A 13,275-nucleotide genomic window follows, 5' to 3' on the forward strand; every position below is an offset into this window, starting at 1 on the left:
TTTTGTTCCTGACTTGCCTTCCCCAGCAGCTGCTCTCCACATGGTCAGTGCAGCTGCAGAAATGCAATTGCTGTTTATCAAGTACTTGGGAAGAAAACTTGGAGTGGAGAGGTCTGAGTTATGGAAGTGTATTCCCGAGGAGATTGGATTGAACCCAGTCCTCAGCAGGGAGAATGAAATAGGAGCTGCATCTGTTCAGGCCAAGTTTTCTTCCTGGTGAAGACACTTCTGTAACATGTGCTGCCTGCAGAACAAAAGGAGTGTGTCTGAGGCTCTGTGCATGATCACTGTTTGGCAGTTAAATGCCAAAGGCAGTGTGAGGTTTAGAAACGTCAACTAGAACGAAGTGAGAGGGTTTATGGTCTTTTAAATTTCACCTCCTTATCAGGCAACGTGGGCATCTGTGTCTCAAATCTTATTCATATATGTGTGTATATATATAAAATATATATATATGCTTTACAGGTTTATCTTCAGCTAATGAGACTTTTAACAGCTGCTTGAATTAGCCCAGCTTTGTAAAAAGGCTTGCAGGGGTTTAAAAATGACACAGTACTTCTTTTGTTGTGGTTTTATTAAGAAATTCAGCTTTTCTATCTGAAATGGGGGTTGGTTCAGATCTTAAGCATCTACATTTAAGTGATGACTTATTGCTGGGTTACTGTTTATGCAGGTCTTTAATGCTTTGACCTAATGCTATTAGATTTCTTTTTCAGGCACGGTATGAAAGCAAAGTTACAAGCTGCTTGGAGCAGACATTTACCTTGCCAGTTTTTCACAGAAGCTCGTTGGCTCTTGCACATCCTTTTTCTGATACATGTTTGGCCAGTTTGCTGAGTGTGTTTTAATCTTTGTGCTTTCTTCTAACCATTTGGCCCATCCACATGTTGAAGCTTGTTCTCAACATCTCTTGGGATTCCCCTGCTCTGAATAAGATCCTGTAATACTTAATCTTTTTCTTTCTTTTAATCCATGCCCAGCTCCTAGGTTCTGCAGATATTGCTACATGGAGCAGCCATCTAGCAAAGCTTCATTTCAGTTAGCTTTGGGGTTTTACAATTATTTTTTAGAAGAATTCCCCCTGGTTTTTAATGTGCTAAAAGGCTTATGGTGGTTGTCATGAGCCCCCAGTGGTGAATTACAGCTGTAATATTGTGGACAGCCTGATGGGGCCTAGTGGGTGAGTAGATGGCTGTAAAAGCACCTTCTATTGCACATCTTGAAGGCCTCACTCAGCACAAGACAGTGGTGTTGGTGCAGAAACAGAAATTCTTACCACTTGGCTTGACTGCCAAGACATTTTCTCTTGACTCAGTTAAAAAGCTCTAACTTTAGTTATCCAGAGACAAACGTGACTTCTAAAGCTGAAGAATGTCTTTCTGTTTTTTTTCTAGAGGAACGACATTGCCATGGCCATAACAAAGTTCGACCAGTTTGACTTTCTTATTGATATTGTTCCAAGAGACGAACTGAAGCCTCCAAAGCGGCAGGTGAGACACAAATGGGCCTTATGGCTTGTCCTTTCCTTGGGGTGACTTCAGTCTGTAATTAAACAGAGTTGATAAAGCAGTACAGAATCAGATTAAACATGAGGTTTGTGTCTCTCTCTTTCACTTGTGTATTTACAGTAGTTTTGAAGTTCTTCAGATTTTTAATGGAAATAGAGCTCGAGTGGAGGTTGACAGAAGTCTGATGTGGGGATTTACTTAGTGACAAAAACTTCTGAATAGTTCTCATACCCAGTGCTGCCAGTGTTAAAAAACTAACTTTAGAAAGTGTGCTGAATCTGCATCCTTTGACTCGTAAAGGGAGAAAAAGGCTTCTTTGCTTCTGCCTCCTTTGGGGCAGTCCTGGCTACTGTAAACATCCTTGACTGGAAGCTTGAAGGTGTTAAAAGGAGCTTTCAGTCGGATGTTTACAGCAGCAGGCTGCCACGCTCATCTGAGCACAGGCTCTTTGAAACTTCACAAGCTGCTTGTTTTACAAAGCACTTGTTTCCCTCCATGCTTGAGACAGGGCTGAAAGCACAGCGAGGTGGGGTTGAAGCTCAGTCTTGCTGCTTCAGACGCAGCTCCTGGTGGACTCGTTTCTCTCCTTCACCTAAAAACTCGGTGTTTTGCTGCTGAAAGGTCACCAGTTCAGTGACTGTTACAATTCCTTCAACTGGTTTTCTGCTACTTTGGAAGGTTTGCAGTGTGTTAGTCTTTGAAAAAATCCAAGGTGGTCCTTTCACTTCTCAAGTGAGTGCTACTGGAGAGGCTGTAAAACATCGTTCTGGCGAGTGTTTTACTTGGAAGTTTTTCTCTGACATGTTTCTTTTTGTATTCCAATATAATTCCTGGATAACATGCAAAGGATACCACTGTGGACGTGGATTTTAGAGGTTGCTGGTTTACGTTTTGCCTTGAAGTGGTGGCCAAAGGCAGGAAATACACACTTCATCCTTTGTCATGATGTCCTGAGTTGAGTTGAACCTCACACTCTGATTTCCAGAAGCAGCACAACTTTCTAGTAAATGAGGAAAATACCTTTTTGTGTCACAATCTAGGCAGGAGAGTCCATCCTGCTGCTGCAGTCAGCTGGGGTTAAAGTGAGCAGCATCCCAAGGCTTCGTTCTGGGTGTGCTTGCAGCTCTGTTCTGCATGTACAGGGAGCATCACATGCGGGAGCGTGGTGCAGTTCCTTCCCCGCATTCCCTGCTTTCTCCCTGCAGCAGAGGTGATTTAGCCAAAGATCATGAGTTCTGTATTACATCCAAAATGAAGCCGCAGCCTGCACAGCTGCTCTTGATGCTTCACTTAATGGGGGGAAAGAAAACCCACATTTGGTTTGTTCTGCTCTGTAAGCAGCCTGAGATAGCACAGGTTAATTCTGGCATTGCAGATTCAGTTCTTCTAGGTGCTTCATTTGGTTATTCTACTTTGTAGAGCTATTTTTAGAAGTACTCCATGTTTGGGAGGGAGAACATTGCCCATATCTTTTCCTTGCTGGAGTCTTTTGACTCACATCAGAATGTTCTGATTATGGAACGTTCGAGTTCTATATTCAAATGAATGCCTGAAGTATTTTAGAGGTGTGTTAGATGCGTGTAGGTTGCTCGGTTAACATGTCTTGATGATACATCAGTCTTTTGGGTTGCACAGCATCAGCAGTGAAACACTGTTGGGTTTTGGTTTGAAATAGGCTTTAGAGATCTGTCTGTCGCTGATACATCCACTGGCTGTGAACACTGCTGAGTCACAAGAAATGCTTCTGATGGAAGTTTAATGGAGAAACAGCTGCCTGATAAGAATGTAGTTAGGACTTTGCAGTGGAAAACACTCCTTTGCCTCACGAGCGTTGAACGGTGGCTGCCCGTGGGCTGGCAGCCTGCTCCTCTGGCTGCAGGCACAGTCTGTATTTTCTCTCTATCACTGTTTGACAAGTTCGTGGCAGTTACGTGGAAGAGCTGGGAATGAAACCATGACTGTTATGTTGCTCTGGTAACTGAAGCCATGGCTGGAAAATAAAAGATGCAAACGATGCGATACAACGTAGTTCAAGCAGATTTGGATTTAAAGCCTTTTTTGCCTGTAGCAAATGCAACTTAGCCTGGAATAGATACTTCCAGAAGTATTCAGTTGTTTTAGTTGTTATGGGATTCAGCTAGGAATGAAGGGTTGGAGCACTCTAGAAATGACATGTCTGAGGACTGGGCTCTGCAGAAGCAGTCACAGCTCTCCCGTGCATTCAGTTTGTGGTTAACTGGAGACATGCCCTGTTGAATATATATGTTAAATTTATTATTAATCCCTCCCAAAGGATCTGATGAAGCAAATACGAATAATCAGCGAGCTCCTGTATGTAGGAAGTGTGGGGAGAGTCTGATTGCAGTGCTGTGCAGTACCATGGGATAGTGCTGTTTGCTCCGAGAGCCAAGCTTAGAAGTTGTGTTTTGATTACAGCTGACTGTGAGCAGCTTCATCTTTGGGGGTGATTTTCTGTAGGCTGTTAAAAACCTCCCAATAGTAAGCCTTTCCTTTAGTTGCTGTCTCTGTGAGACACCTGCATCTGAGCAAACAGGCTCTTTTACTCAGTCTGATGCCCATCTCACCAGCATGTATTGATCTTGTGTAACGTGGATTTTTCTTCTGTCCAGTTGGATATACTGAAGGTAAGCCATGAACAAGCCTCACCTAACACAGGGGACCCAAGCAGCCTGGTCTAAGTGGGAATTACCATGTTGTAGCATGTGTAAACATCCTACACTCTCAGCTGTGAACTCGAGGTGGCTGGGAGAGGATTGTTTACGCCTTCTGCCATGGAGTGAACGTCTGTGTCCACAGCTTCCGTGTCTGCAGGATCCGGCTGCTCCTCTGAGGAGCTTAAGAGTGTGGCTTCTGGAGTGTTAACGGCTTGCCACTTCACATCAGCTCTGAAAATCCACTTCTCTGCCTAAAACACTGTTAATCACAAGGGGCTTTTCTCTTCTAAAGACATACTTAGATAAAACGAAACAGCAGCATTTCAGCCTGTGCTTCTGACAGTGAGCTAGAGCAGAGCCTTTTGTTTCTTCACACTGTTGAGATACTCCTGCCACCAGCAGAATCAGGCTGTTAAGCCATGGTGCAAGATGAAATTGTTACCATTCTGGAGAAGCTGGATTTAAATAAAGGCACAACAGGGTACATGAAGTCCGTGGCTTTTATTCCCAGGGGTTTAACACTGGAGCTAGATTGAGATTTGTGTTAGGCTAAGAAGAGGGTTTGGTGGCGGATGAGGCTTCATAAGTCTTCCTGGTGCATTTGCAATTCATTCTGAGTTAAGGTAACAGGCAATGATGGCATTTACTGGTAAGGACTTGTGTGGATTTCAGCTGTGGTAATTTTGCTCATTTGCTTCTCATAATGAAATTGGTGACTGCATATTATACAGAGGGTATTGGAAATGGTTTTGATAGCCATGTAGCTGGAATAAATGAGGAAACCCCGTTTTGATTTATCATTTCAGCTTTATTTAGTTAAACTGTTTCAAACGAGGTATTAAAGGTACTTTCCCGTGGAGTGTGTTTGGGGGGGGGATGTTTCAACTGGGGAGGGCTTGGATATGGATCTGTTCCCTCCCTGTTTACCTGGCTTTTACCTGTGCTGCAGGAAGAGGTCCGTCAGGCTGTGACCCCAGCTGAGCCTGTACAGTATTACTTCACCCTTGCTCAGCAGCCTGCTGCAGTGCAGGTTCAGGGGCAGCAGCAGGGACAACAGACCACCACGTCTACAACTACTATCCAGCCAGGCCAGATCATCATCGCCCAGCCTCAGCAAGGACAGGTGAGCCATGAGCAGCATTCAGAGGCTCTGCAGGTCAGTGAGCTGCTGAAACCCTCACCTCACTCGTGTGTGTACTGCAGCGTCCTGATCTCACTGCTCAGAACAGTCAGAATAGACCAGAAATACGTGTTCTGTTCACAACTGGGTGTTCAATATCTCAATAACAAGGGTCATCTAGGAACTGGGTTCCCTTAGTGGTGATTTATGGATCAACAAGTAACAGTGGGTCTAGGAAGCAATCCGTCTATTACAATCTTTGTATCTCGTGGCTGTTTCACTGATGTTCAGTCCTTGCTTGGTCCTTATCTCTGTTTTGAATGCAGACCACCCCTGTGACGATGCAGGTCGGCGAAGGCCAGCAGGTACAGATAGTGCAGGCCCAGCCACAAGGCCAGAGCCAGCAGGCTCAGAGCGGGACGGGGCAGACCATGCAAGTCATGCAGCAGATCATCACCAACACAGGAGAAATCCAGCAAATCCCGGTAAGGCTTTGCCAGGAGAAATGTCTCACAGTGTTGAGAGCAAACTGTCTGCTGGTGTTCTGGCAGGAGGCTGCAGATGTATGCTTTTTTAACTGGAAGAGGAAGTTTGGATTGAGTGGTGTGTTTCCTGCACTTGGAGAGGAAAACTAACCAGGTGTGACATGAAGAGGGAAATAAATCTATACCCCACTAGTGTAGACACATTGCCCACCCCCAGCACTTGCCCCCGAGTGAAATAGCTACGATTAGGAAGCAATACATAAAATATTTCCTGGATAAACCTCAGTTCTTTACTCCAGCATGGTTTCAATAAAGCATAATTGACTTCCTTTGCCTTTACTTGGTTCTGCCTCTGCAATCTGAAGTCATGACTGGGCAGACTGAGTGGGAAAGGTGCCATCTGTGAGTTATTAATAAACTTCTATGTTATAAGAAATATTTCTACAAAGTACTTTGGGCTGGTTGGAAGAACAGCTTTGCAGAGCCAGAAGATACTTCTTCACTTTCACATCAATCTAGACTTGCTGTGGCTGTAAGAAAGGGATTTTGAGTACCCAGCATCAGCAGTGACATTCTGGCATGTGTCCTAGGTAAACACATGGGTCAAAAAAGTCACTTTTTTCCCCCTTCTGCGTAACTTCCATTCGCAACAAAACCAGGTCTTTTGGTTCCCATCTGGAAAATTTCACATCTCTTAAAGAAAAATCTGTACAGTTGTGTGTACTTAACCAGCAGCCAAAGGTCAGAGCGAGTGACCAAGACCAACATTTCACTTTGTCTTTGATTTCTGTTATTAAGCTGAGCTTTCACACCAGTGCTGCTCTTCAAGACTTGCTGAGCTTCCCTCCCTGTGGCTGGAAACACTTGTGCTTTGACACAGCATCTTTAAGAAGGTTTCAATTGTGGGTGTTGCCAGATTTTTCCTACCCACTTCCAAATTCTTTTCATCTCTTGAAGTCTCCAGCTAATTCCTACTGCTTGGCTTAAGGTGTTGGTCAGAAAGGAAGTGAATTGCTTGTCAAACACAGTGCTTTACTATGGGCAACCTTTCTCTTCCCTGTGCTCTTCACTACTTTTCTTTTTACATCTTTTTTCCTTCCTTTCCTTATGAAAGTCTCTCTGAGATACTTGTTCTACAGAGCATTTTGGAAAGAGATCTCCACCTCCAGCCTCAGTGAGTCCATTAGAACAGCACTGAACGTTGCAGCATCCTCCTTTGGTTCAGCAATGAAAGGAATGGTTCAGTCTTGTTTTCCAGCTGTCTCCAGTGAATTCTGTAACTCACTAAAAGGAGGAGGATTGGACATCTGTTAGGAGAAGGGATCTTTATAGTGAGGGGGCCATAACCTGCTGAAAGTAGTGTTCTCTGCATGGGTGGATCCCATTGCAAGTGGTCCCATGTTTTAGGAGTGTGAGACTCTTGCTTGAGAGCACCTAAGAACAGGTAGCTGGTCCTCGGAAGCTCCTTACACTGCAGTGGGGTATCTTTAGTCTTTGGGAGCACTTGGGTCTCTTAACAATTGTAGGACTCCAAAACAGAGCAACTTTGAAGCAGTGTTTTAATGAAACAGTCACAATTCACACTTCTGGGTCTAGCAGAGATGCTGTTTGCACTGTAATTAAGAGGATTTTTCTTACGGCGTGTTGAAGAATCAAGTTTGTGCTGAAGGAAGCATCTTCCCATTGCTCACTTCAGCGAGTGAAGTAAAATAGAACATGGAGCTGTGCACTTGCTACAAGAGCTTTTTAATGCCCTGACCTGCTTGATTTATGGGAATTTGAGCCCTTGGTCTCTTCAGTGCTGGAGCCTGTTCTGCTCTTCCTGATGTGCTTGTCTGATTTTTCCCTTGGGTTTCCTTTCTCTCTTGGTATAGTTAGTGCTGTCTTCTCATAGTTCCTTTGCTCTCTGGTACGTGTTAGGGTTCAGCAAAGAATCTTTATACACTAATATGGCAGTTCACAACTCTCATGAAACTGGTCGTGCCTCTGGCAGCTGCAGGAGTGTCGAGAGAGTCTCACCAGTGTTCTCTGCTGGTTTCCCACGTGCTTCTGATCCTGTGTGCACATCTCTGCTGTGATTTACCAGTTAGGACCTCGGGTTGCCTGTGGAAAGGTGACTTATAAACTGAGAAAACCTGGAAGGAAGTGTGTACAGCAGTGAAATGGTAATCGCTTGTTTGACCACGTTAATTTTGTTTTAAACTTAAGCAGTGTCTCACCAGACCTCGCTGGGCTTGGGAGCTGGCTCTCGTTGCTGACAGAACACTTTCTGAATTGCTTTCACCCATTCAGTTCATGGTGTAGTTCAAACGGAAGCAGGAAGCCCCCAGTGTGGAAAACGTGATCTGCTGGCAGATCTCAGTGCAGAAACAAATTCTTTGTTGAAATGTTGATGTTCATGTGGAGTTTATTTGCTCTTGAAATAATCTTGGAGCTTTTAGCCACAGCTGGTGAAGTCGGCGGCCTCTGTCCTTCTTTCCCCTTTGTAAAAAGAAAACTCAAAACCTTTTTCTGTATATAAGTAACCTTAACACTGTGAATCTAAATGTCCTGAAGTAACACAAAATGAAAAACTCAACAGTAGTATCAATCACACCGTGACCCTTTTATTGCTTGTCAGATGTGTATTAGCTGTTTATATCATAGGTTAGCATGATGACAATGTCTTCATATCCCACACCCCCAAGCATCTCACCTTGCAAGATCAGGGTTGTAGGAAATAAATTTGTGTTTCAATGTTATACACAAAGCATCAACACAGAAAGTGTCGGCCTTTGCGAGGTGGGGGTTGATGTATATTGGCAGAGAACTGCATTAAAAGCTTCCAAATATATCCTTGGGTTTTGTCATCTCTGCTGTCTTTATTTATGTGAAAATATCCCATATATTCTGTAATATTTCTTTGGCAGGATATGATAGGAGTGTCATTATGTGCAGCTAGCTCCTAACAGCTTTCTTTATGTGAAGTGATACATCGAAGTAGTAACTCAATTCTCATGACCAAAAAGAACAAGAAGTGTTCTCAAGGCTCTCTGAAATGGAGCAGTTAATGTGCTTTAGCTACTAACTGACCACCCCCATTCTGGAGCAAGAGGTAATGTTGTGCTTCCTCAGGGGTTTACCTCAGGAACGTGCAGGAGTTCTGTGGACCTCGCTCTTGCTTGGCAGGGTCCGTGGTAGTTACTCATCTTAACTGTTAATCAAGCGAAGCTTCCTGGTGTCATCTATTACTCTGGCTCCTGTTGTGGAAACGAGAAGGCAAGTTTGTGTGTTTCAGGTTACACAGTTACCTGTTTAATTTTCTTTCCCTGCCCCCTCCACTTGTCTCCAGGTTCAGTTGAATGCTGGCCAGCTGCAGTATATCCGCTTAGCCCAGCCTGTGTCAGGCACCCAGGTAGTCCAGGGGCAGATCCAGACGCTTGCAACCAATGCACAGCAGGTACGCACGGGAACAGCAGGGCTGACATGAACTGGTAAAGTGTTGTTCCCTAGCTCCTGAAACTGCAAATCCCAGTCGAATTTACCAACTCTTGGGCTAGGATTCCTGCATTTCTTTTTCTTCCCTTTACATTCATCAGAATAATAAAGCAAGGAGCGTAGCGGAAGCCTCCTTTACCCGTACGTGAAAGGTGCATGCGTATATGTGTGTGCGTGTGTGTCTTGCTGTACAAAGCTCACGCTGCTTCTGAGCTGATTGCAGGTAAAACTCCAGTTCATCAACCTTCTCTTTACTTCTGCTCCTTCTGGCTGGGTGAGGGAGAAGCAGCTGTGCAGCCTCTCAGGAAAGCTATTGCAGAGGTGAAACATCAAGACCAGTGTTGCTGCCAGAAGGTTCTCTCGTGTTCTTGTTGAGGCTGGTCTCTAAGGGATTCTTCTCTGCCTTCAGAGGATAGGAAGGCTGCTGCTTTTCTGTGATCCTGGAGGCCACGTTCTAAGTCAAAGAAGAGATGCTTGTGTCTGGTTTGGAAGGCCTGAATCCCTTGTCCTTTGTTCTTGACTTGCCATTAGCACCAGCATGACTTTGGGCTGGTGGCATAAGCCGTATCTTACCACATGGTGGGGTAATGACATTTGAAAGAGTCTAAAAGCTCCTGAAAAGCAGCAGCAGAATATTGTTAGTGGGGTTCTGATCCTCTGCAAAGTGCTGTCAATGATCATCCTTCTCTGATCCTTGTAGATAACACAGACAGAAGTCCAGCAAGGGCAGCAGCAGTTCAGCCAGTTCACAGATGGACAGGTAAGAACCTGGAGTTCCTGGGTGCTACACCCTTTTGAAGTCAAGGGCTAGAAAGACTGTCCAGAAGTCTGCATGTTCTAGCAAATCTGCTCCCTCTGATAAAACCCTGCTACTGCTGGCAAGCCCTGACCAGGAGCAGGATAAGTGCATGTTGTGCCAATCTTAACTCAGGTGGATTCCCCGTGTTCTGCTGTCTTCACTCTCAGTTAATGCAGTCCCTTGCACTCTGGGTGGGATCCATTTTAGTCCTAACCAGCTCAGTCTGGGCATCGAGGCTGGGTTGGACACAGGGGCTTGGAGCAACCTGCTCTAGTGGAAGGTGTCCCTGCCCATGGCAGGGCGTTGGAGATGGATGAGCTTTAAGGTCCCTTCCAACCTAAACCCGTCTGGGTTTAGTGATCAGAAATTCACAGGATGACTTTGTTATGATTTAGCAGCAAATGTCTATCAGTGATTCATGGCCTGCTTTTTCAGGGGGATGGATTTTACTTGGACCTGAGAGTTGTTGCTAAGGCCACCACTAAACTCGTGGGGTTAATGCGCTGTGTTCTGCTCGGAGGGAGCTGGCACTGGGTATGATGAGAACTGACAGTCATTTCTTTCCCCTCCTTCCATCTCTGCCAGCAACTTTATCAGATCCAGCAAGTGACCATGCCTGCAGGCCAGGACATCACCCAGCCCATGTTCATCCAGTCCACCAACCAGACCTCAGACGGCCAAGCCACACAAGTGACAGGGGACTGAGCAGGGACCTTGGAGCAAGTTGTCTCTGTATAGGAAGGAGCACGTACCAGCCTGACGTGTGCCATCCCGACCTGGTCTGACGAATACATCTGCTTCTGTGTCTCTGTACTCGGTATTAAGCCTATAGTAGGCTGCGGTCTCCGGTGCACTGTACACCTTCCTCTGGTGGGTATGAGGGAATATCCAACAGACACTGCCAAGAATGCAATATTTTTATTTTTAGAAATCAATATTTCTGTGTATTCAGCTGCTTGTTCAAACTCATAAAACCTGAAAGAGAACTCATCAAAAGGAATTTGTAGCATCTCATTGAACAACAACGTGTAAAACGTTTTTATCTAGTACAATTATTAAAGGGTGCTGCATCTGGCTGCTTGTAAGAGCTTCATTCCCAGTATTCTGTTTGTGTTTTCTCTCTGACTAGAGCTAGATTCAGTCCTCCCATCTCAGTGGTTTGTTAGGGGAGTGGGGGGAATGTGTGTGTTAGATTTTCCTCTCCTGCCTCCTTTTTTGGTAAGCCAGAGCATTGGCTACATGCAGCTTGAGGGCAGGGAGCAGGGGAGGAGTAATAAGAGTGAAAACAAATAAACCCCATTCCTTGTATTATGACTGTATTTTCTAAGGGCAAAAGATTCTTTAATTTGGCCTGGTTTATTCCAGGAACACTAATGGAAGTGTGGACAAACCCCAGCCCTGCTGTCAACTGTTGTACCAGCTGCAGTCCCTGCATGTAATATAAGCTTCATAAAATGAAATAAATCGCCTTTGTAAGATAACGTGTGTGCTTTCTTTGAGCGCCGGGGCCTGGTATCAACCTGCCAAGCAAAGAGCATCCTGAATCCCTGGAAAATACCCCACTGAAGTAGTGAAACCAGCAACAGCATTTAAGGGTGGGCTGGATGAGGGCTCAAATGGGGAGATGGGGGGTCTGTAGCTGCCTCCCACAGCATGGGGGGCTCCATGCAGTGGTTAATACCTGAGTGCAGGCCTTCAGCTTCAGGTGCTGCGGCTGCAGCGCCTCTCCCTGCAGCTTCCCTGCTCAGTGTCCTGCTGATCCAGGAGCAGGGCAGGAGTTTGGGGCAGGTTTGAGTCAACCCCAGCAAGTCAGGTTTAACTGAGCACACTGCGAGTACCCTGGTGGTGCGGGGTCGCTGAGTCTCACTCAGGGCTTAGCTAAACGTGGGTGCGAGTCTAACTGAGAACATGTGCGCATCAGCCCCTCACGGTGTGACACAGTTGGCGTTTGGTCCAGGACAGGCTCCGTGGCTTCGTGCTGCGCCTGCCGGGGCCGGCGCCAGCGCTGGCCCCTGCTGCTCGCTGCCAGCAGCACTGAGTGTGCTGCGCTTTCACAGCGAGGAGAAGCCTTGGCCCATCTGTGTCGTGCTCTGCCTGGCAGTGCCCATGGGCGCGGGGTGAGGAGCTCCCCTGGGTGCCCCTTGTCCTGCTTGGGGAAGGAACACTCCAGCACATCACTGCTGCAAACTGCTCATCTGGACCTGGCTCTTCCAGTCGGACGTGGGACCTTGCTGCACGGGCTGCACCTCCTGGGCTTTGTAAGTGCTCATTTACTTGTTTATAAATGTTTTCCCTGTTCCTGCAGTGCCTGGGAGCCAGCAGCGGTATGATGCAGCCCGGCTTCTGCCCAAGCATCATCATCCAGAGCCAGGGCCCTGGAGGCGCATCTCCTGTGCATGGACGAGATGAGCTTGGAGGGGGAGAATGCACCTCGTGTGAAAGCTCCGTGCGTGGGACCGGCCGCGAGAGGGCACCCGTGAGCGCTGCTCCTGGGAATTGGTTGGAATGGTTTCCATTTCAATGGGAATAAACCGCTTAAGGAGCGGAAAATGGGAGTGAGACGCTGCTCCTGAAAGGAGGGGAGTTTCCAGAGACAACCTCTGTCTCTAAGTGAAGGGGATGCTGCTTCTGACCCGCTCGGTATCGCCTCGATGGTCACACACAGTCAGATCCCACCCTGGAGTGTGGGAATTTAATGGGCGGTTAATGCTGAAGCTGGTTGTGTTAATGTTTAGCTAATAGGGGAGATAGGGCTCTGTAAGGCTGGAGAGTGCCCTCGCTTGCTTGAACAAGTATTTCAGGGGGAGTGAACAGCGTGTTTTGGAGAGAGCTGACCTCGTTTGTCCATCACAGCTTGCTGAACCTCGGGTGTTAATGGGAGCCACATCTTCTGCACAAGGACACGTGGCTTTGGTTGATCTTCCGAGGGAGCCTGATGGCAAATCGAGTGACATGGGGCAATGCAGGAGGACAGGCGCGTTCCCGAGGGGCTGAGGGACATGTGGGACCCTCTGCAGTGGGTGCTGATGTGTGGAGGTGGCAGAACCAAGACGCCTCCAGGGACCTGGGGAGTGAAAGCTGATGAGGAAGCAGCGGTTTGAGTTTCCATTTCTCCTCAGGGCTGATGAGCTCAGCACAAGCCCTTCGGCGGGGTTTGGCGCTGGCAGGGTTTGATGCTGATGGGGTTTGGCGCTGGCGGGGTTTGGCGCTG

The 13,275-nt window shown here is 46.6% G+C and overlaps 1 protein-coding gene across 4 annotated transcripts in view; it reads left to right on the top strand.

Moving 5' to 3' along the window:
• Positions 1–11,545, top strand: part of NFYC (nuclear transcription factor Y subunit gamma) — a 32,863-nt gene extending 21,318 nt beyond the window's left edge. For 2 of the 4 annotated variants that reach the window (XM_030504994.1, XM_030504995.1), the window contains exons 5-10: positions 1,395–1,490; positions 5,133–5,306; positions 5,630–5,788; positions 9,120–9,227; positions 9,966–10,025; positions 10,650–11,545. In XM_030504994.1, coding sequence (XP_030360854.1) covers positions 1,395–1,490; positions 5,133–5,306; positions 5,630–5,788; positions 9,120–9,227; positions 9,966–10,025; positions 10,650–10,769 — 717 coding nt within the window. In that variant the 3' untranslated portion in view covers positions 10,770–11,545. The remainder of the gene's footprint in view (positions 1–1,394; positions 1,491–5,132; positions 5,307–5,629; positions 5,789–9,119; positions 9,228–9,965; positions 10,026–10,649) is intronic. The other 2 variants (XM_030504998.1, XM_030504996.1) reach the window with 1 other exon arrangement.
• Positions 11,546–13,275: the final 1,730 nt, after the last annotated feature.

The sequence above is a fragment of the Strigops habroptila genome, chromosome 12, assembly GCF_004027225.2.
Source record: "Strigops habroptila isolate Jane chromosome 12, bStrHab1.2.pri, whole genome shotgun sequence".
Lineage (NCBI taxonomy): Eukaryota > Metazoa > Chordata > Aves > Psittaciformes > Psittacidae > Strigops > Strigops habroptila.